Source organism: Accipiter gentilis, chromosome 2 (genome assembly GCF_929443795.1).
Source record: "Accipiter gentilis chromosome 2, bAccGen1.1, whole genome shotgun sequence".
NCBI classification, from domain to species: domain Eukaryota; kingdom Metazoa; phylum Chordata; class Aves; order Accipitriformes; family Accipitridae; genus Astur; species Astur gentilis.
In genome coordinates, this window is record NC_064881.1 from 32,982,089 (window position 1) to 33,005,695 (window position 23,607).

At 36.6% G+C, this 23,607-nt stretch overlaps 1 protein-coding gene across 48 annotated transcripts in view; it reads left to right on the forward strand.

Annotated features, from left to right (window-relative positions):
• Positions 1-23,607, forward strand: part of RIMS2 (regulating synaptic membrane exocytosis 2) — a 489,705-nt gene that overhangs the window by 194,003 nt on the left and 272,095 nt on the right. For 47 of the 48 annotated variants that reach the window (XM_049817916.1, XM_049817521.1, XM_049817538.1 and 44 more), the window contains one exon: positions 18,728-19,653. In XM_049817916.1, coding sequence (XP_049673873.1) covers positions 18,728-19,653 — 926 coding nt within the window. Of the gene's footprint in view, positions 1-10,896; positions 11,133-18,727; positions 19,654-23,607 lie in introns of those variants that run through there. The other variant, XM_049817843.1, reaches the window with a different exon arrangement.

Below are 23,607 nucleotides of genomic sequence, written 5' to 3' on the forward strand. Positions count from 1 at the left end.
TATAATTATTTCATGATATAATTAATTTTATGGAAAGATAGGTAAAATGAGTAAAATATTCTATGCCAGAAGTCTGGAAAGTTTAATAAAATAATGATAATAATTTACTTACTGTAAAAATAATTTTGTTTCTGAATACTGAAATATATAATTTATTTGCATTTCAGTATATTTTCTATTCTAAGCTGATAATAAAAGTTTGTCCAACCTCATTGGCTTGAAAGTAAGAGATGCTATGGATTTAAAAAGCCGTGAAGTGTAGAGACCCTAAATTAATGAAATCAATGAAGTATGATTTTCAAGAGAGAAAACATAAGTTAAAATTTCCAAGGCTTTCTAAGCCTCAGGATCATACTTCAGGGGCACAGTGAATTTTGATAATTGAGAAATTTTCACAGAAATGTCTTTGGAAATGTGACAAATGTAGGTGCAATATTCCAAAGGAGATAAGAGAGCATCTTTTCTTCTCTCCCTCTCTGGCTTTTGGTCCAACAGTTATGTTATGCCCAGCACAATGTCCCCATTAGATACTGACAAGAAAAGCTGTTGCACTTTTTAACTATAAGAGCATAAGATGTTTAAGCATACCTTCATTTATTTCAGAAGTATTTTACAAGTACTTGTAAATTGTTTTCTATTTCAGAAGTAATGTGAACTGGGATTTAGGAAAAGATATTTGAATTCTAAAGACATTTACTTGCCATGTTTGCTTTTATGTTCATTATTGAAAACATAACAGAAATATCTTTTTTACTGAACAGGATGTGGTAAAATAGCAATATTTTGATTTATATAAAGGTATAAATCTTGATCTATATAGAGTGGCCCAGAGAGTTCATAAAAATGCACTTCATTGAAGGTTTTGATGTTAGCTGTTTAAGCACTGAAAGTTGGCTTACAGTGAAATTATCTCATGGCATTGTCAACACTCTACTGGTTAAAAGGTTTGAAACTTTATTAAACTTATGGCATGGTTGCCCATTTTCTTAGCCAGCTTTCATCGCACTGACAGGTCTTTGGACGTATTTTAAAAATTGGCAGTATCTGTTGGTCATGCCTGGAATTACAATTGAAGTTATGTCTATTTGGACATCTTTGTCCTTCTAAAATTCAGGCTCCCTAACAATACTTAGGTTTAGCCACATAAAATAATGGCAGAAGATATCCATATATAGACATTTTTTCTGACATTCTGTTTTTTGTCAGAAAATACAGCTTAGTGTGAGATTTAGCAATGAGATAGCTTTTTTTTTTTAATGGCCTTTGTTTCCAGATTTAGTGGTCTGGATTTCTTTAGAGGATGCCACATTATTGTTAATAGTGATCTTGGTAGGAAATGATCACAGATAATAAATGTCAGATTAAGCTTTGTTATAAATGCATCATTTTGCATTTGGCCTAATACTTTTAATTTTCTGTCTTATTTTTGTTATAGCAACACCAAGGAGCAAAAAAGTTTTAGTAAAGACAACTACAACCAAAAAAATCCAGTGATAAATGGAATAATTATTTCCTGTTGTTACCTTTTGAAAAATCCCAGCTTTAAATCTTGTTGCAATCCCTTGAATTCTCTGGATATGACTGAGTATGTGGACTTGATTTCATTATTTTCATTTTGAATAGGCTTTGAAATTTACTGGCTTCTGATAGTTATCCTGACTGGATAACTTTTATGTTATTAACCACCACTACAAAATAATGTGACAGGAATGTCACCTCTCAAAGAATGGGTGAGAAATTCTTCAAAGATGAGGCAATACCTGTTCTGTAGTCACACTACAGAAAATTGCTAGTGATACTAGAATAGTTTTTACTCTTTAGCATAATAAAGTCTTAAAAAAAAAAAAAGAAGAATATTTTGTTAAAACAGTAGTCGGAATATAAGAACAATTTTTAACCATGTTTCAACCATTCACTTTTTTGTTAAATTTTCTATACTGAATATTCCAAACGAATGTTCAGACTTACTAGTGTTTTGCCATATTACAATTTACTCTGAGAAAAATTAATCATACTATAGCCAGGGCTTATTATTTTAAGAAACATTTATTTTAAACAATTTTTCACATAGATTTCTGAAGTTCAGACTTCTATTTGTCTGGGTCTTATGGAAAAGTTATAAATAGATTTTAAATCCCCAAGAGCAGCATTTCTACTGAGATATAAATAATAAGAGGAAAACAGTTTTTCTGGTGAAGATGATCTGTCTTAAAGTAATAGGTTTGGGAGAAGCCATGAAATATGGACTCATGATGTTAGGCACTTTTGAGAATCTCAGACTCCTAACTGGAGTAAACTTGGTGATATCAGGACCACTAAATAGGTCTCCTAATGTAATGAAGGGAACCTCATTTACAGTAGGTGCAGGTTATGCTGCACATGCTCTCTTGCTTCTCATTCTATTTCTTCCCCCCTAGCCTTTTCTTTGAAGTTCTGCAGATGTATGCTTCCCTCTTTCTTCTGTCTCACCATTCCTTCTTATGCTGAAGGTATAGAGGAATAATCTGGAGGTGGTCACATTCTGGATGTGCAGTAAACCCATCCATTGCATAACTACTTGTCTGAAATTTTTGGGAAGTTTGAGTCATAAATCCCCCTCCTCCTTTGCATTATCCATCTGAATTCCAAATAAGGGTTTTATCTTTGCCATGGACCTATTTCTTTTTTATCCATTTGTTACTAAAGTAACAAATTCAGAAGACTTAAATGTTATTTCTGAGCAGAGTAAGTGTGCATTGGTGTTACATGTGTCCTGGCTTCCATACAAGGGAACATGAACAATTCGCATTGAAACTTCCTCATGCGGCTGCAACATTGGAGTCCTTACATGCCAAACTGCTGCTTAAGTGTTCTCATAATTGTGATTTCACCCTGAACTTCTGTTCAAGGCTGGTATCTTCCACTCTGCAATCTGCAACAGAATATTGCATAAGAATGGTCAAGATAGCATGTTAAACGATTTCAACTGTAAAAGTAATTGTTAATAATTGTAGAGTAATTGTTCCACTATTCCTTAGTGTACTACTTACTGTAAGAAAAATGTGTGGGTCACGTCAAACCGAGAATTCTGGGAGTCTTCTCATTTCAATTGCCTTTTTTAGTCTTGCTATTTGCTTTCTATCCACTTCTAATATCAGTGTGTTTCAATTTTATCTCCCATGCTGATCTCGAATCATTACTTGAGAAAATCCTCCATAACTCCAGTTCATATGAAGAGCTACAGTTCAACCCAAAGTCTGCTTTTTTGTTGTCTACCCTTAGGATGGGGTGTCGTAAAGATGACCTGAAAAGATCGTATGATCTCTCAGGAAAAGGCTCTGAAGATAAATACTTAAAAAATATGTTTTATTGGAAGGCCTGATGCAAACAGATTCTCTCACAGAAGAGATCTGATTTGCAGTTGGACACAATCACAACACTGTGCCTGAAAGCTAAATGCCTCTTGTTAAAAGGTAGTACAGGAGTATATAGGTCCTGGAATCCTGGTGTTGATAAGGTTGCAATTTTGCCATGGTCACAAGATACTTTTGATGGCAAAGAATAGGAATATGTGTGGATTCAGGAAAAGTAACTGAAAAATGAAATGCATATCTATATAAGGTGCATGGCTTTTTATTTGCTCTTTTGCCATCTTGTATCATGGGCCTCAATATGCCAGTCAACTGTGGAACATGTAAAGAACTGGAAAGTTTAAAAAAATGCATATGCAGAAAACAGTTTTTGCAATGAAACCGCTGTGCAGGTTGTGTTACTGGAACAAAGCTATGTTTGGGTTTTGCGCACCAGAATGAATGAACCCATGTACTAGAATATTTGGAGTATTTATGTTTTGCTGTACTACATGAAACACTAGCATAAGTATTGTTAGACAGCAGTTAGCATCAGGAAAGGAAATCATGTCTGTGTTGAAGCTTCCTTAAATAGTCAGCTCGCTTAAGACAGAAGTCCAGAGGACTAATTTTCTCTTGATCTTTGGAAGTAATATACATTAAAAAAACCCGTCTTGTTATGCTGGTGCTTGAGCTTGGTCACTGAATCAGGTGATAAAACTATGTTTCACATATGCCTGTCAAAATCACTTGTGATTCTTCACTTCCAAAGGCTGTTTATAGGAGTATTTTTATAGGGACACCTGGCACTGATGTACTGGCCCTAAACTTAGTCATGCAGTCATTCCCTATTTTTATGAGACAATCAGCCCAGACATTTTCAAGCACCTTCAAGCTTGCCATAAACAATGAAGCATAGAGACTTACACTCCTACTTGTTAAACTTTATTAAGAAGATTTACTGAAAATTAAAAGAGTTTGTGAGTATATATGATAAGGCCCTTATGATCTTGAATTCTCAAACTTGGCCTTCCACAGATTTTTTTTTTGGAGTGCAAAAGTGCATGTTTTGGGGTTCTTTTAAAGGTGAGGGATAAATTATTATTGTCATGTTGCTAGTCTAAGGATGATTAGGACATATGTTTCTCAGCTAACCCTCTCCTTTTCTTTGAGTTCATAGACAAGGAGGTATTGAATATTGTAGGCAAGAAATGCTGTCCTATTCCAGACTAGAAGACTCCTTGTGGCAATATCTGTTCTAAGAAGGAATAATAAGGGGCAAATAAGTCCTAATCATAGGAAGCTAGAAGACAAAGTTTATGAATAAACTAACAAAATTATATTTGAAAATCTGGGAGTGGCAATGATAAGAAACATCTTGAAACCAGGAATATTTCTGGGCATATGTCTAGGCAAGTAAATAAACCAGAATATCACAGTTTGCTCCTGCACGGGTACTTAGCCCGTACTTACACCCAGCAAGTCCTGTACAGTGTACAGAAGCAATATACAACACTCCCTTCTTGTTTCCCACAAGCATTGCTATTACAGAGAATGTAAAGTCATGACAGAAACTTAATTAGAAATTTCTTGAATTACGTTTTATTTTGTGTCCGTCTTTCCTAGCACTGATTTTTTGTTGTTGTTTGATTTCTGTAGGCAGTATTTATAAAGCTGTAATGTTGATTTGAAGCTTTATCTTTTTGTCAAAATGTTATTAGCAAAATTTGATTATCTTTTTGAGTACAACTTCCTTAGATTTAAAATTTATCGTATTCTTCATTCCTTCATGAGCTTCTTTGCCTATCATATCAACTAGAGGTCAATACTGATTGCAAGACATACAACTTCCAAATAAAACAATTAATGAAAGCATTTTAGTCCACTTCATTGAAATGCATATCTCTGTGTTCGCTTGCAGACACAAGCTGTATTTTTTAGATAATAGCAGAGTAGTCCTGAACAAGTTCCCAGTGCAGGTTCTTGCAGTATTTAAAGGCTCCTGTGTTAGTCCCTCTGATTATACATAATTTGCATAAAATGCCAGTCATCTCACTGTTGCTATTACAATCTTTAATCACTTTATTTTATGTGATGAATAGATCCATTATCCCTGATAATCTGGAACCAAAATGTCAAAGCCAGGTTCCTGCATAAGTGAAAGATTCTTTTTTAAACCTGAAAAATTTTGAACGAAATAAGTAGTGTTTGCAGGTGGTGAAACAACATGGTCCTACCAGTGTTAGGCTGACCTGACCTGAAAATGACTTTTCATTCAGTAAGTGTTCTCTTAAGGCAATTTATTGAGAAAGAGAGAAAGCAGAATTTCGTATTTGAATTACATAATTGCCAGTCCTTGCCAGTCTTGTAAAGTCCTCAAGTATTTTGCTGGACCAGCCTTTGCCTGTGAGCCTGTATCTTTGATGATTCTTGACAAAGAGTTTTCAGAATGTCTGGCAAAATGATGGATCTCTTGGCTGTGAACATTTTCCATGTTAAGTTTGCTGTCTTGCAGAAATGTGTGTCATTCCTAATGACTTTAGCAGTTTGACTTCTTTTTCCTCGTATCTCCTCCAGTAGCATTAAAAATTTCCACTCTACCTTCCCTTAAGCCAGTGCTTTAAGGAAGAGCTATGGCAAAAGTGTGCACAGAATAGGGCAGCCACAGTGCCTGTCAAAGCAGAGCAGGTGAACCTAGGCTGGCATTTGTCTCTAAAAGTCTCTAGGGTTGTTGCACTTACAGGAACTATCCTGCTGAAATTAATGCTGGTGCAGTCTAACTGTTGTATGTGGTTAAACTGCTTAGTGGAACAGAGTTGTCCCAAGGCGCAAGAGCAGTCCTAGGGCAGAATAAAGGTAAAGCAGTAATACAGCATAAAACATAGAAAAAATGCTTCCCTGTTAGTTTAAATGACTGAGAAAGAGAAAATAAGTCATAAAGTCCCTGTTTTCAAAAAGAAATTTATGCTTTAACATTGTATTTTTATAACATGGAATATCCTTTTGAAGTCATAGGTGAAGTTTCTACTTTCAGTTAAACTGATCTAATACCATCTCACATTTTTGTTAAACTGGAATTTTTCTTCATGTGCTCAATATTTTGTGACTATTGGGCAAATGCTAGCTAGAAAATGCTTCCGTACCATTAATGTCAGTTTTTAGCCTTTACACTATTGATCAGTAGCTGCACATGAATTCTCCATTCAGAGATGGTCTCTAACGCATTAGTGAAGGTATTTCTAAACTAGTTTAAAAAAGCAAAAAAGGGCTGAAGAAGAAACGTCTATAACGTCTAGCACAATAATAACTTTCTGTCCACTTTTCACAAAACTAGCTTTTAGAAACCCATTTTTTTCTGATGATGGTAATTCTCTCAAGATTTTATCTGTGTTTCAAGTGTTTATATCTGTGGCAAGAATTTTCTAACATGGCTGTCATTATCCAGTTCCTTTCCCTCTCTCCCTCCCCGCTCCTCGCCACCTCAAGTTTCTATGTATTTATAAATCAAACACAAAATTCCAGCTGACTACCATTGGTTCTCACCTTGCTACAGGACTTACAGCTGTAGGTAAATGGCCAGATAGTGGAAAGGTAAAAGTTCTTTAGGTTGTGCTATTAATAGCATATCTTCCATATAAACCCAAGTAATCTGATCCATTGCTTTGGGAAATATCACCCTAACAATGAGGATAAATGAACTTGGTGCCACAGTAAGGACAAATATAAGGAATTTAATTTGATTTTTTTTTCCTTCTCAGCAAAGTTTCAGTTATATCTGGCATTAATCTAATTTCTGGAAAAAACACCCTGTGGAGGAAAGACATTGAACTTATGTGATCATGGTTATCCTTCTCTCATTATTATATATTAATCTATTAATTTTGTAACTTTTGTGTTAGTTCACATGGATATACACATCAAAATTGCTATATACCGTGAAATATTCTTTGCCATTGTAAAAATCAAATCTGTCCAGCTATCCATTTTGATTGTTTTTCTCCTGTAAAATTACAGAAACTTGATCTTCATTCTCTGCTCCATCAACTCAAGCATCTTGAATGTCTTTTGTAGTTTCTTGCAAAGTTAGCCTGGCTCCCCAGCCTGATATCCAGTTGTTCTCATGCTTGAAAAGTGCTTCAGTGAGCATGCATTTAACATTTCTTGTTGTTTAGCTCAACAATGAAAGTAAAAGCTAACTTAAAAAATACTACTGATCCCAACAATCTGACAATAACAGTACTGAGAGTGATGAAGTCATCACTAATCTCTGAAAGCTTTCATGGTTGTCTTCACAAAATGTTTTAAGTCATCACTTTCCTTAATTACTTTTTTCCTGTTCCTTTACTGTGTTTTCTTAGCTGATTGCTCACATTCTACTTAAGACTGAGTTATTGAGATTACTCCATAATTTTCATAATAATCATGTGTTATCAAAGGTGCTGAGAACCTGTACGACTTGAACAATTCCCTCAGCGTTTCTCAGCTATTTGCCAATTGAGCCTATTTGCCAATTGAGCCTAGTTGGTCTTGGCGGGCCTTCTTTTTATTAGTTCCCATACCTTTTCCAGAAATGCTGTTGTTATGGAAGAAGTGACCAATGTTAGGTTCAAAATCTTCTAATATGTAGCCCTGAATTTTAGTTAGAATTTCATCATTCGTATCTTGACTTTGGAGAAACCTACTGAAAACTAGCTTCTTGGGTAAAGCAGGTTATGTTGGTTGACAGGAACTGTAAAGCATGAATTAGTTGGGATGTTTATATACACATGGAGTTACAAAATGAGCATTCATTTCTCCTGTGGAATATAAAAAGCTACCATCTTATTTTCTTTTTTAAGTAAGACTAATTAAATCTACCTTCATTGCAGTGGAATGCAGAATACCTATAAGGGCTTGTTTACATTACAAGACTAGGTTTATTTTAGTTGTTGCATTTTAAAGCGCCTTTGATTCCCACACAACTTTGTTGGAAGAAACATAGTTATATATTTCACTGAATTTTCTTCATGGCTATAGTGTTTCTAGTAGTTCTGCAAAGACTTGGTTTGCTTCCTGCTAGAAGAGGTTGGAATTTTCCTCCGTATGTTCTATACTGTTGTCATCTTGACTGGATGCTACTTTTCCGTATAAAAGCTGCTAGGCAGCCAGGGTTGCCCTTTTCACTTCCAGGTGTTCACTTCCACACACTTTTTAGACTAGCTAGTGATCTTCCATATGGATTTTTACAAAGATCTGGGAATACGTTTTCTTCTTTGGAAAGCTGCGTGTTAAGCCTCTTTTATGGAAGGCTTGCTCTAGTGCAACATCTCTAAGAGATGATCAGAGGTGAAGAAAAGAAGAAACTAAGAGGGGACAACATCCAGAGCTGGTCTTAGCACTGCAGAAAAGCAAAGTAGCTCTGGTAGAAATACCTAATTCAGGGATCTGAACTGGGTATCTGAGGATGGCCCTGCTATCTGCTGTATTTCATGAAACCAGGTTGTTATGCACATGATGTTGTTACTCCGTGGTAGTATGGTGGGAAGTTTTTCACACAACGTCTCTGAAAACCCAGGCAGCACAGGGATGGTGGACATCCCTACCTCCTCTCTGAGCCCTGGGATCTAAACTGAAGGAAGTCTGTCTAGGCAGCCGTAACTGTTCCATCCTGCACGTTTGGGCGCATGTTTGGGCTCGCGCAAGGACTGGGGATTGCGAGCCCAGTACTTAAACTACTGTGGAGCAAGTTCTTTCAGCTTGAAAAACATTGTAAAGTCATCTCTTACCAATATGTAATATAGGTGCTATAGCTTTTTACAGAAATACAAATTATTTTTCTGTAAACTTACAGTCTGCTTCTGTGTTGGATAGAGTTAGGTACTGCTTTAAAAACACACACATTTAATACTGTCTCACCAGCATGTTGAGAATGACAGCTGAATTGGAAATTTAAAATTTTATGTACCATGGTAATTTCCAAGAGTTATTGAACACACCTCTGTCATTTCATAGTGGTCCAGCTGATGTTCCTAGCGTGAACATGTTTAGCCTGACAGCTTTGTCTCGGAGAAGCCGCTGCACACAGCCCACCGTTCATTGATGAGCCACCACTGATTTAATTCACTGGATTTAATAATGGGCCTTTGCCTCACATTACTGAAGCAACTGGACATTTCATACTGATTATTTTCTGCTTGCTCGTTTGTGGAGCCATCAAAACAGCTCAGTATGACCTGTTTCATCTCTTCCAGACTGAAATACGAACCACAGAGATATTTTAAAACTGAAGTTCATTGTATGATATCACATCTATATTGTAATTGTGGATAGAATAAAAAGAGAAGAAAAAGAAAAGAAAAGATACGCTGACTCACATTCATTAGTAAAGTTACAGGTTTAGGAGTTCAACAATCCAAAACAGCCTGCAGAGATGTTAGGCAACACAATTCTCATATGACTGTCCACGTTGCTGACATTTTCTTACTCTTTGATCATTATTAAAGTAGCTATATTTTTTATTTAATAGTGATAATACCCTAGTAAAATGGAGTGTTTCTTTGAAAGAAAATTCTCCTCTTCATCAGACTTAAAGGTTTCCTTTGAAAAACCAGGATACTTTCAACTGCTGGGAAAAGCGTCTGCTGAACAGTCCCTGTGGTAAGAAACTGAAATACCTTAAAAAGATTAGAATCAAAATTGGGTGTAATGATGCATAGAGGAAGTGTGTTATGATATATTCTCTGTGATGACTGAGGGAAAAACCTTTGGTGTCAGAATGCCTTTTCTAGGAGTATGAACTCACTATTATTGAGGTGGAGAAAATCTAGGTTGCTGCTAAGTCTGTATTTTTCCCATGTCATGCCATTTTATCATGGTTTAAATTCATTACAGTCAATTTTAGCCGGGGTATAGTACTTTATATTAAATACAATTTATTTGTAAGCTAGTTTGCATACACAGAAGATGCCTTGCTTGTGAAATTGTGGAAAAATGTGTTTATAATTATTTAATGCAAATGACACTGTCTACACATTCGCTTTCTATTATTTTCACATTCTCACTGTATTTTGAAAGTGAGTTCTGATGACTGTTGCTAGGAATAATTAGTCCATTGATTTTAACTTTTTTTTGTTTTAAATGGTATGTAGAAAAAGTATTTTCATTTCTACAGTATGTTCAGTATGTCTGACTGAAGTAGATGCTCCAGCTATTTTAACCTAACGGTTGAAAATTAAGTAAAAATTTGACTTGTAGCAAACTAAAAATAATAGATATTATATAATTTCGTTTGAGACCTAGAACACAAGGAAGATGCTGAACCTAGTAACACAAAACATGAAATACTGGAGCTGCACAATTTTAAAAATAGTTTAAATTAAATGCCTTGACCAGCATGTACATTTGTAGGCAATAGTACTGTAGCAAGGCACTAATCAGCTAAGTACCATAATCCTCCTTATAGGGTAAATTCTTACTTGACCTCCAGCTATATACAGCACATGGTAACAGCATTAAACTATAACACTCCTCTCATGCTCTCAATAGCTTCCCATTGGGTCAGCTCTCTGACTTGAATTGCTGTTTTTTTCATATCCTAGACTTTTTTTTTTTTTCCTAGATGCCTTATATTTTGTAACTGTGTTTTGGGGAAGGGAAATGATTGTAAAATATGTCTAAAAAATTGTGTCTCAAAATTAAGAGACTGTTCATATGATTTCACTGAACCTAGAGGATTAAATGAAAGACCTAGCCAGAACAGAAATTGATGTATTCTCATGAACCCGAGGCTTCCTACTTCCCAGATGTGCTGTGGCTGATCAAAAGGTAAAGCAGGGAAGAAATATGCTGAATGTGTTGTGTGAAAACGATGTGTAACGCTCAGCATTTTTTGTTCTTTTTGGGGATGATTAGGAAGATATTTTTTTACTTTTAGCAAAAAAAGCTGCATGGAAGTACTGAAAAACTTTTTATTGTGCTTCAGATATATGAGCATAGTATCTTTAACAAGGTCTTTTACTTTTCTTTAAATTAGTATTTTAAATTGTATTATATTTTGTGTGACAAAAATATTTCTCAAAAAAGTGGGATTTCTTTTCATAAAAATAGTATATGCAGAATTTTGGAATTTTCTTGTATTTTATATTATTTGAAGTCTTTTTCAGTAACAGTTCAGTATCGTATTAACTCATTTTATGTTTTAATGTTTCCATGACCTACTATTCTTTTAACACCCCGTGTTTTAAACTCATTTGAGACCTGCTGCATGGCAGCTGTTAATTGATTCCGCCCTTCTGCAAATGATTTCTATGGTGTCAGTGCTGAGACAAGTAACTAGAATGCACATTCTGACCAATTATTCTTGAAAGCATTTTAATCCATTTAGCATTGTTTTTATGATTAGCTTTTTTAACAAGAGATGTTACTGAAAAAGTAGGTGAGATATTTCTTGTTTATATATTAAGTGGAAATAATTAGCAAAATATTCATTTTCAAAATGTTCAAAAGTAGAAATAAAGAAAACTCTCAGGATGTTTAACCTATTTGTAAAAGGTAAGCATTCATCAATGTAGCTGAATGAACAGTAAGATGAAAATACCGTTATTTCCCTTTTTGCAGTTCTCTAAAATCAAATTATATGATATAAGGGCTACTGAAACCTCAGTCAAAATAAAGGGTAACAAAGTCATTTCTACTGGTGGTCCCATTTTCCTATCTGTGATGTTCCTGATGTAATAAAAAACTGTGAAATGAACTTATTAGCTAAATATTTGTAGATTACCAAGGTATATTTAAAATCAGTAGTTTTGTTAAGCAGTTCCTCGTTTTTTCCACGTTTTGACCCTTTTCCCCATACAAATAGAAATTAGCCCTTGAAAGCTGCAGTGCTGAATTTTTGCTGAATTGCTTGTATAGAAAAGATGTGATTCTGAAGTAATTGTATTGGTTTATATGTCTGTGCAGTCATGTCAAGTTCAAAGCAAAGTTGTTATCAGTGGTGAATTTAATTACGTTAATGTTTTGTTACTACAGATTCCTTTCATTCTGTTGATACCAGCCTGCATTCAGTGAATTTGTATTTTCAGATAAAATCTAATAGAGATCAACATCTGCAGTATCACTTTCATGCCTCAGTAAATTTTATAATCGCCATTGTAAACTTAATTCATTATTGTTTGGAGATATTTAGCAGGAAGGTATTTTAATGGTTCAAAATATGGTTGCTGTAAAACAGAATTTGTAAGGCATAGCTGATATGAGAAATGAAATAATGTGTCAGATGAACTTAGAGAATTGCTTAGATATCTGAGTGTTAGATGTACTTCAGGGCAGTCTGTTTAAAACTATATTGGTCAAGAAATATGATAAATACCTTTTCTTTTTATCAGAGTAGGCTGTTAAACAAATTAGCTTGCAAATCGTGCATTGGTTACTTATGTTCATTCTTTTTTTGGGGCTGGGAGGGTGAGAAACCAAGGAGAGGGGAACAGACAGATCAGAAGATTAATCTAGTATAAAATTAGACAGCATAGAAGAACTGCAAAAAGAGAACTTGGTAGAAACTGGAACTGCTTAGCAGTCAGAAAAAGCTATTTTTTCAATAAGCTGGAGCCATGGCTGCTTTGGAGAGTGTGCAAAATGATTTCTCATGCACAATGTGACTCAGCAAAAGCAAAGGTTATAAGCAGAGAATGAGGAAAGGAGTTAAATCAATACCAGCTAGTTTCTAAAAACACTTCCCCAAATAGGTAAACATTTTGCAGATTCTTCAGTATGGCAAAGGAAGTCTGGAAATGCTTTCACAAGAGTACCTAACAGTGAGAGAGTAGGACCCTCCCTGAGAAAGGCAGTCAGATCTTAATTTTGCGTGGCAAGTTATCTGGGTTCGTTGCACTCATGGGAGTTTTGGTTGCAAGGTCTGGAGTGTGTTTAGCTCACCTTCTTGCAGCCTAGGAACGTTCTTGCAAAGTGTCCTGATGGTGTTTTATCTGCTCCCTGTCACTGTTGTTTTAAAACAAGTGCCTGACTGTCTGTTGAATACAACACATAGAAGTGTAAAAGTTTAGAATAGTAGAACTATTCTTATATGTTCACTCAGGAACCAACAAATGCTGTTTTCCTGAAAGGAGCCATATAGTAAAAGGAGAGACAAAGCTGTGCTCAGTGTGTTTGACAAGGTCTCTAACAAGAAGGCCTTTCTCCTGCATGGCTTTTGTGACAGAGTTCCAGTGGGAAATGTGAATTTTTACCTACTCCAAATTATTCTTTCATGTACTGAAAGGATCACATTTTGAAAACAGTGAAGCATAATTACAATATGTGCAGGAAAAATATTTTCAGTTTTAATTTTTCAGTCATTTTTATTCCTTGCTAATTTACAGGAAGGAGACAACAAAATATGAAAGTAAATTATAATTAGGTCTTACAAATAGGTGACCAATATTGTTTTCAAATAGCTGATGATGGCTCAGGCCCACTGAACCCTTACTATTTTTTAATTGACCCAAAACTTCTTATTTATAAAGATTTCCAAGTAAACGTAGATTAATTCAGGTACCCATAGGTTTGAACATATCTTTAGAATGGTAATTTCTTGGAAGTTTTTCTCCAGTTCAGATGTGTCTTCTATTGGTCTGAGAACAAGATTAGTAGCCAGGAAGATCTGAGATCTAGTTTTGACTGTGATATAAATAGTTTACATATTACAGTGTTTTTGAATATCTGTGGCTTCTGAAATGCAATGGAAACTTACCTTTTAAAATTTTCTTTTCCTCAGAATGCTTGGGTTAATTTTTTAAAAATCTAAATCAAAGCAGAAGTGTGTTTTCTCTTCAAGGAAGAATACAAATGAATGTCAAAGACATTCAAGGTATTTAGTTCCATTACTGAAATCAGAGCCATCAAAGCAGAATAGCTGTCTTACATGCTTCTATCTCATCTTTTAAGTACTTACTTCCTGTTGTAGTGTGGGGGAGTTGAATAATTTAACTTTGTGAGCAGGAGGTCAGGTTACAGTCAAGATATTTGCTTTTTCATAGTACTAGTGATATCTGTAGTGTATTGCAAATAATGTTTCCATCAGCGTAAGGTTAAGAGATGTGTGTTAAAAGACAAAATGTCATGTATCAATAAATTACAATTAAAAAATAAATATACAGTGATAATAGAAAATAAGTTTCAGTTTCTATATCTAAAAAAATAATATTTATAGAATGTGCCTGATGAAGACATTTGTACAGGTTCTAGAGTTTTCTAGCCATAATAAAGATTTTATTTTATTACTGTTTCAAAGAAGGAGTAATCACAATGGCCTGGAGGATTTTTCAGTGGTGTGCTAACCCTTTCAGAAAAGGTGGTATTTGTTCTGAGGAGATATATAGTACTTAGTTGAGCTGGCAGCTGGAGGGCACGTCACAGCTGTTGACACACAGTTAAAGTTCTCTTAACTTTTAGTATTCCAGGCAAGTCCTGGAAAGGCAGAACTAGTCATTTTCCATGGTGTATCTAGCTGGAGGTACATGAGGAAAGGCTTTTAGTAAGGTATCTTTAAGGTAGTTAATGGTGAGAAATATATTAGACAAAGGCTCATGAAGGTGAGAACTAGCTTGTGATCTAAAAATAACAGCAGATTTTTAATAATAATGACTGGCCATAAGTTTTCATGAGTACTGTTCCTCTTACCACGATTTAGTAACACTGGTTTAAAATGTATAGCATACGTTGTGCAACTGTGTTTGTAGCAGGTATTTTTAAAATGAAAAAAAGTGGCTGATGGTAAAAGAGGGCTAATTGTGTTGTGATGACCAGTAAAGAGAATGACAGGCTTGAAAACTAAATGGTATGGTGACTGCTAGGCAGGATGAGTCCTCTCCTGCCAGCAAGGTTTCTGGCGATCAGGTGTACAGGTACAGTTAATTTATTTCTGATGGATAGGATTACAACTTCTGGCATTTGATCCTGGTAGTGAAGCTAGATCCCTTCAGCAGGGATGAAATTAATTAGAAAGGGAGTTCGATAGTGCCAATCAACATAGGCCAGGAATTAAATTAGTTACTTTTATCTATCAGGCTGCTTCCTCTGAAGAAAAAGGTTGCTTTTTCAGGAAGGTCGTTATTCTTGCATGTGGCCTAGTACTTGCCACATGCAGGGCACCTGTGTAAAGCTTTTTTCTTCTTGAAAGATTGGAATAGATTCAGGACCCAGCTGATCATTATTTTACTGTCAGCCATAGATGGTGACATGTCCTATATTCATTTATTAGCAACAAAATGGAGGAAAGGCAATGACTGCTTGTGGTAAATTAACAGACAAAGTTAGAAAATGTTTGTGTAAGCGGTATAAAAATATAGTGCTACATTGGCACATCCTCCTCTCATTAACATAGTTCATGCTAGAAAAAAAAGTGGATTTTTTAGTAAATCTTGTGCCAGTTTCTCAGATGATGTGTTTTCCTGATAGAAGTACATTTGCCTCAGCAAAAAGTCTACAGTAAGTATTTTTACTCATACAGAAATTCCATCTTTTTTATCCCCTCAGCCTCTTCCTTCATGACTTTGTAGGAACAATGTTTCCAGAAGAGATTTGTCCATTATTCTTTGCATCCATATGAGGATACTGTGATATAGAGTCGCACGTGTGTGTGTATATATATATATATATATATATATATATAAAAATCTCCTATATATAGCTAAAACAATTCTTACTATTCTGTTGTTTATATTACTATAGATACATGCATGTAGATGTTTAATCCTGAAGAATGTGTACACTGAGTCTGCTCCAAGGCACATGTGAGATTTGTCAAACTAGATTCTGTATGGTTTTGTGTGTTACACAGTTCATGATGGAGTTGACCCTATAAAACCATGCTCACTGGAGTGCTTTGATGTCTTGGAGGATCAAATCTATGCTAAAATCTGTGGCTGTGAATACAACTTGATCCATATGTAGTATAGACTGAGTATACACAGTATGAGTATTAACAGTAGAGTATGTGTACATTCCATGCGCACACGTATTTGTCTCAATTTTGCAATGAGATCAACATGGATGAACGCCATATCTGTTGAGTGCAATTTATTCCAATTGGCTTTGCCTAAAGATAAAAGATTTTGCCTATATGGGGGACAGAATTGGGGAGAGGAAATTAGGCACATTTTTTTATAGGCATGGCAGTAATTTTCAGCAGTGTAGGTAACTTGCTATTGGAACAACTTATTTTGCATGTGGCATATTTCTCATCAGCTGAAGTATTTAAATGAAAAATATTTATTTTCCTTAAAGTCAGTTTCCACATCTAATCTCTGTTGTCTTAATGAAAACTTCTATGTCTTTGCAAACTGTCTGGGTTCTGGTAGTTGTGTTGTCCTAGCTGTCTGTTCCCCTTGGCCATTCTGGTTTTAGACTTGTGAAACTCTGTTCATGTCACATTAGAAAGACTCAACTTGAGTCCCCACTAGCAGAATCCATAGAGTTTTTGTTAAACTTACAGAGGTTATGATTCGTGCTGGTACTAACATGACACTTTAATGAGACAGATAGGACATCTTAGCTTCACCATAAGCAAACAGGCATCCAAATGATGCTTATATTACTTGTCATGCTTCACAGGAAGAATTGCATTTTTGCAAGATTGAGTTAGTTTCCTCATTTGCAGATGCCTTTGTAAGGCTAAAATACTTTAATATTTACAAGGCAAGACTGGGTCCAAATCTTTGAAGCACAGTTTAATGACCCTGTGTGGTACCTAAAACAGGATGCAATTTGCCTGTCACACCAATACGCACACTCTGCTCAGACAGTTTTGGTTTTCCCTTGCTGAGCAGAGACCGCATTTCCTTTCTGGCTTTGAGAAGGGCATTTTCCCGCCTACTAACTAGGCAGAGCCCTTTCTACTTTCCTGGGCACCAAGGAGAGCCTCTTTTTCCTTCTCCCCTTCACTAAGTTGAAGTCTTTCCTTATCCCTTCTAGGACAACTGTGGCAACAACAGGGTTGTGTCTTTCCTCTCCTTTTTTTCCCATCTTTCCTGACACTAGGCAGGATCTTCTGGTTGCTGCCTGCAAGGCTGCCCTTCAGGATCAGTGGCTATTTGTAAGGGTAGAAAACATTTTCAAAGGGATCTTAATTATAAAGATAGAACTAAATTTAAGCGGAAAGGGCTGGTAACACAAAAATAGCTTCACATACATATTTTTATTACTTAAAGCTTGAGGTGATCTATCTTATCCCAGAGAAGGCCCACTTCTCGATCTCTTTTATCCACATCTGGGACCTTTGCTCCAGTTTCCTTCAGGTAACTCCTTCTGATCCATCTGGGCTGAAAAACTAAGTATGAATCTGGACATGTCTGGGAGTAGCATTTTAAATGCTCATTACCCTATTAGGATTGATAAAGGCAGGATCTGAAACTTCAGTTTGTTTTTTCCCTATGAATCACTACTCCCTATTTAATTGATCCCTGCTAGTCAAGTAGCAAACAATGCTGTAGCAAACAAACAGAACATATAACATTCCTAATATATTCCAGACACATCCTCTATTAAAATATTGCCTATAATAAAATCACATGCCTCAGTGAATCATTTATTAGTGTCAGGAAGGAATATCTGCTGATAATTGTTTTTTCACCTTCCTCTGAAGCCTCAGAAGTTGTCTGTGGCTAGATATCTTCTATGACAAAGAGTCAAAGCGGTACAGGAACACCATTCTCGTATCTGGCTGGTGTGTCTTGCTCAAATGTTTTGACTAATACTATCACCATCCCTATAGGAATGGTAAGGATTTTTTTGTCAAGTCAGACAGGCAGGACTTTGAAGCTCTTTCCCTTCTTAGGCAAAACAAAAAATGTTTTGTTTTCTGAGTTCATCTGATTTAGACAAGTGCTGCCATTGGATCTTTGTCTGTCCTGTTTTATGCCTTTGGCACACATTGTAGTTTTGTGGGAACTGAAACATATATTTTTAAGCAATAATGGCTGCTAAAAGATCAAACTAACTGAATGATCCATCTAGCCTTAATTTCTATGGTGGTTATAAAACCCTCTGTAATGGAAGTATATGGTCAAGTTATATCGCTGTAAAATGATTACAAAGGATTATAAAATTTTGGTACTTGTAAAGCAGTTACGACTACAAAGTAGCACAAGTATTTGTATTCTATATTTTATAATTCTTATTAGCATTTTTCCTTTAAACCTGTTTTTGATTTAAACTGTGCACCATAAGCAGATTTGTAGCATGACATGCTTTCTTTAATTTAGTACAGAAAATGTGTGAGCACATTCACAAAGAAATGCAATAAATGGATTTTTTTTTCCATCAGCTGATCATTCTATCATTTAATTAGAATTAACTGTATATTTGTGCTGCAAGAAATATTGACAGAATTCTCTTTCTTCTTTCTTCTCATGATTATTTAGGAAAAGAAGCCCATCAATATCAAGAGAACAGAACAGAAGATACGACCAAAGGGACGAGAGAGACGAATATTCACAGTATGCTACATCAGACAGTGCGATGCCCAGGTCACCATCAGATTATTCAGATAGACGGTCGCAGCGTGGGCCTCAGTTATATGAAGAACCTGAACTGGGTGATTATAGAGATTCCAACAGAAGGAGTCGCAGGCGTTCCAAGGAGTATCCGGTAGAAGAGGAAGATGCACAACACAGGGAAGAATATGAAAGGCAGCGGAGGGAAGAGGAATACCAGGCACGGTACCGAAGTGATCCTAATTTGGCTCGTTATCCAGTCAAGCCACAACCGTATGAGGAACAAATGCGTATCCATGCCGAAGTGTCCCGAGCACGTCATGAACGGAGACATAGTGATGTCTCATTGGCAAATACCGAGTTGGAAGATTCTCGGATGTCTATGCTGAGGATGGAACGACCGTCAAGACAAAGATCAGTGTCTGAGCGCAGGGCTGCCATGGAAAATCAGCGTTCATACTCTATGGAAAGAACTCGAGAGGCTCAGGGACCAAGTCCCAATCGTCAGAGGACCACAAATCATAGCCCTCCTACACCTAGGAGGAGTCCAATTCCTCTGGAAAGACCAGACATGAGGCGCTCTGATTCATTAAGGAAACAACACCATTTGGATCCCAATTCTGCCGTACGGAAAACAAAACGTGAAAAGATGGAGACCATGTTACGGAATGATTCACTCAGCTCAGACCAGTCTGAATCAGTCAGACCTCCACCACCAAAGCCCCATAAAACAAAAAAGGGAGGTAAAATGCGCCAGGTTTCATTAAGTAGCTCAGAAGAAGAACTGGCATCCACTCCAGAGTACACGAGTTGTGATGATGTAGAGATTGAAAGTGAAAGTGTTAGTGAAAAAGGTAAGGTTTCTAATTTTTTGACTGTTTCAATATATAGATGTGGTTTAGTTTCCATTCAATTATATGTTTATTTTACCTGTTAGAACTGATTGCAACCACATATCTACAGCCCTTCCCAGGTGACTTCCCAGTTTGTTGTGATGGAAGTTGTTTTTTTCTCATTTTGTGTTTCATTTACTTAAATCTAGATTTAAAGATTTACATGGAAAAGAACATCACAGCTACTAGAAGATTTGAATACATTAAAGGAAAAAACATGCCTATTGAAAAACCTGTTAATTAAATCTGCGGAGTATCTAAAGCTGGACTGTCATATAAGGCAATGGTTTCATGTCCATTGATACCAGATTTGCATACTCCTGGATCACAATGAGTGTATATTTGATCTGGATCAAGTGTGGGTGCATGACCACATTTCTCTTGAATTAACTAAAGCGCATGATACAGAGCTTATGCCAGTTTCATGCTGTCTGCTGTGGGTTAAAAAGCATCTGATCTGCAAAAAAACCCTGTGTATATAAAGTTAACCCATTCAAGTTTTTAAACAAATTTAAAATGACTGATGTGGTTTATACCAACAGAGGTTTCTTTTTGCTGTGGGGGTATGGTGCTTTTCAGTTTTAGTGCCTTTTAGGATTCATGATGTTGGAGTCACTCCACTGTCAGAAAGAAAAGCTAGGATTAATTGAAATTATTCCCAACCTATCCAAAAGTAATGTATGTCTTACATATGAAAGCATTGGGGACCATCAGTTTAAACTGAATCAAATTAATAATATTAGTTTGCTTACCTTCTTGTATGTTGTTGGTCTAAAGCACCATAGTTATAACCTGTTTTCAGTTATTATTCCTATGCTAGTGCACCTTTACTAATTCTCATGAATGGTCATCTGCTGTTGTGGATTGGAATTAGAAAATTTGCTAGTCTTTGTTATTAATATTGCTATCAAATTTGTTCTGAAGCAAGTAATTAATTACAGTTAGTGAAGTAACTCTGAATTTTCATATGTCAATAGTAGCAACCATGGTCTGATAAATAAGGAGCAAGACAGTGTAGAATGGAAGGAAATTTCACCCAGGTCAAAGTAGATGGTTACATGCACTTACATGAAAAAACTGTGATGAAACCTTGACTCCCTTAGTCTTCCTGATGGGTAGAAAAACTTCTGTGATCTTCAGGGTGTTCACAATTTTGTTCTTAGTAGCAACCTTGAGGAAAATAGACCCAATCGATATATGAGAAGTAGTAACAAAGTGTTTATTTAATAAAATTCAGCATAAGAAACATAGGATACAGAATAATATACAAACAATATATTTTTTGTACACATAATATACAAAACATATACATTTAAAACATGCTATACAATGTTAGATTCTCTGTTATAATAATCTGACATAAATTACAGCTTTCACTTAAATAATTTTGTATTTTAGCTGTCAAAGAAAACATTATTCTTGATAACAGTATTCAATAATAATGATAATATCATGTCTGTGCTGATTTCTGAGGTAGTGAATGAAGCTAAATTGAGCATGTGTTTTATAAATGAATGAAAATCTTGCAAAATTTTCCAGGAAAAAAAGTGCTCTGTTTTATGTTTTGTTAATCTTGACTGAATTACTGTAAGCAGTTTTCATGCCATGGCCCAGTGGTGGCCTGTGGCTGGAACCAGTGTGGAGAACAGCCTTGGTTTTTCATAGAGAAAGAGAGTAACTGCTTGAACTGGGGAAGAGATCTGCCTGCTTCTGATGCTGCCTGCTTCCAGCCTGAGCTGGAGGGTCCTGTTTCTGCCCTTGCTGATGGGCTGGGAGGCAGTGACCACGCATGGAACAGGCAGCCATCCCAGCAGTAACACCTGTACCTGGAGCCAGGGCCAGCTGGTGCCAGCCTCAGCAACCCTGGTCACGTTATCGGACAGTAACCTCAGCCCCACTCATACTTCTGGCCCACTCTTTAACCCCTGGAGCGGAAGCTCTGGAAAAGTATTTGTTTGAGTGGATTTGGGAAGATTTGGCTTCTGCTAGGCATGGGGAAGAGAGATCTCCTAGGATGAAGAGGAAGAGGGGGTCTCAGCACCTGGGTCCAGACTTCACAGCTGCTATAGCTAGACCCACAAACTCCTATGTCATTCTTTTTATTTTCATGAACCTCGCTTACCATATAAACCAGCCGGCACTCAGAGTCCCTATAAGCAAGTGATTTCTTCATGAATATCGCCAAAAGGAATCCAGCACATAAACCCCCACCAGCCTTCCTTGTATTGCAATACATTATTTCCTTAATTAATAAAATAAAATAAATTCATTTAGATACCTCCTGTAAAAATGGGTTCCTCTTCCCCCCAAATTACTTGTTTTCTGCCCCTCAAAAACTCCCCAGACCTGGGGATTTCTCAGCTGTCCTTTTAAGCCACATACAAAGTCTGTTTGGCCAAAGATATAGTGATAAATATGAAATATTTGTCCTTGGAGTGATGAAGGGTGGCAATGTTAGAGTGAGAATTTGGATGCAGTAATAATAAGTTTTCCAAAAGAGGAGAATAATTTGTCCTCCAACTCTTTCTCTATGGAGTACCCATATCTTTTCACAGATTCTGCAAATAAATATTAACAACTGCTCAGCTGTGAGGAGCAGCCTTGGCCTGAGCAGGAGGAGCAGCTGTTTGCTGAAGTACATCCGAGATTTTACAAGGCCCTGACATTGTTTTTAAGAAACTAGTCTGAAAATTGTGAGTTATCTGAAAATGTAGGAAAAATTATAGTCATATGCTCTTAAAAGGGCTAAAAGTTTGCCTTTTTAAGCTTTTCTCCAAAATGAAAAGGATTGATACATATATATGGTTGGAACATATATATGCATACAAAATGAAGATAGCCATTTCATTTCACATGTCCAACAGAGACATGGACTAGCTGCTGGACTAAGAGCTCTGGGAAGAGCATCCATTATTACTGAATGCCTGCGACTTCTAGAATTTGGCTCTGATCTCTTTTCAGTAGCTATCTGCTTTAAGGTAATTTTTTCCTTGATTTTAAAAAATGTAATCTGATTGTTTTCATGGAGGTGACAAGGCAAAATTATTTTTCTGCATGTTTCTGGTAATGGCCGGAGAAACCATTGCCTTGGAATGGTCCTGCCTCCTCTCTAAGAGGGACAAGGGAACCTGTGAGCAGAGAAAGCTGATGAACACCTAGACAACACTCAGGCACCCAGTAGACAGCCACATGAAACACAGGCATGGAGAAGAAGCATTGTAGATGTAGATTCAACTGCAGAAGAGAAGATTCTTATGATACTGCATGGTTTTTGTAATGCAACTATATTTGGACCAGGAAATTTGGGTCATAAACTAGGCTGAGGACTGGCATATTGGAATGGGAATCAGGTGGCTTCAAGAGGATGAGCAGACAAGGCAAGGAAGTTTAGGAACTGCAAAACAAAATGTTGTTGGGAGGCTGGAAACAGGTGGATTGAGATGAAAGTGGAAGCTGAAGAAGAAGAGGGGAGAGCAAAGCAGGTAGGTCAAACCTGTGACCTGTAGTTTGGGAAGATAACAGATAAAGGGAAGGAAACAGACCTGATAAACATAAATGGGAAGGTGAGAACTGGAGCTTCCTGAGCAGTAGGTTAGAGGATTCTGAGATTGGCTGAGAAGCAGAAGCAGCAGTTTGGGGTTGACGGTGAGTGGCTGGGAAAAGGGCGTTCAGAGAGAAGGACAGGAGGGCTGAGCTGGGCTTCAGAGCTTTGGCGAAGGGGGACTGGGACTCCCTTAGCAAGGAGCGTGGACCTGACAGCATTGACCTGAGGTGCTGAGAGGGGGGTTGGCGGGGTGAGAAGTGCAGGACTATGATGAGGAGCCAGTGGTGTGACAGACCAGTTCATTCTTTAAAAGGTCAGGAAACAATGCATGACAACACTATTAAATGGACATAAGTGAGATTATAAATGTG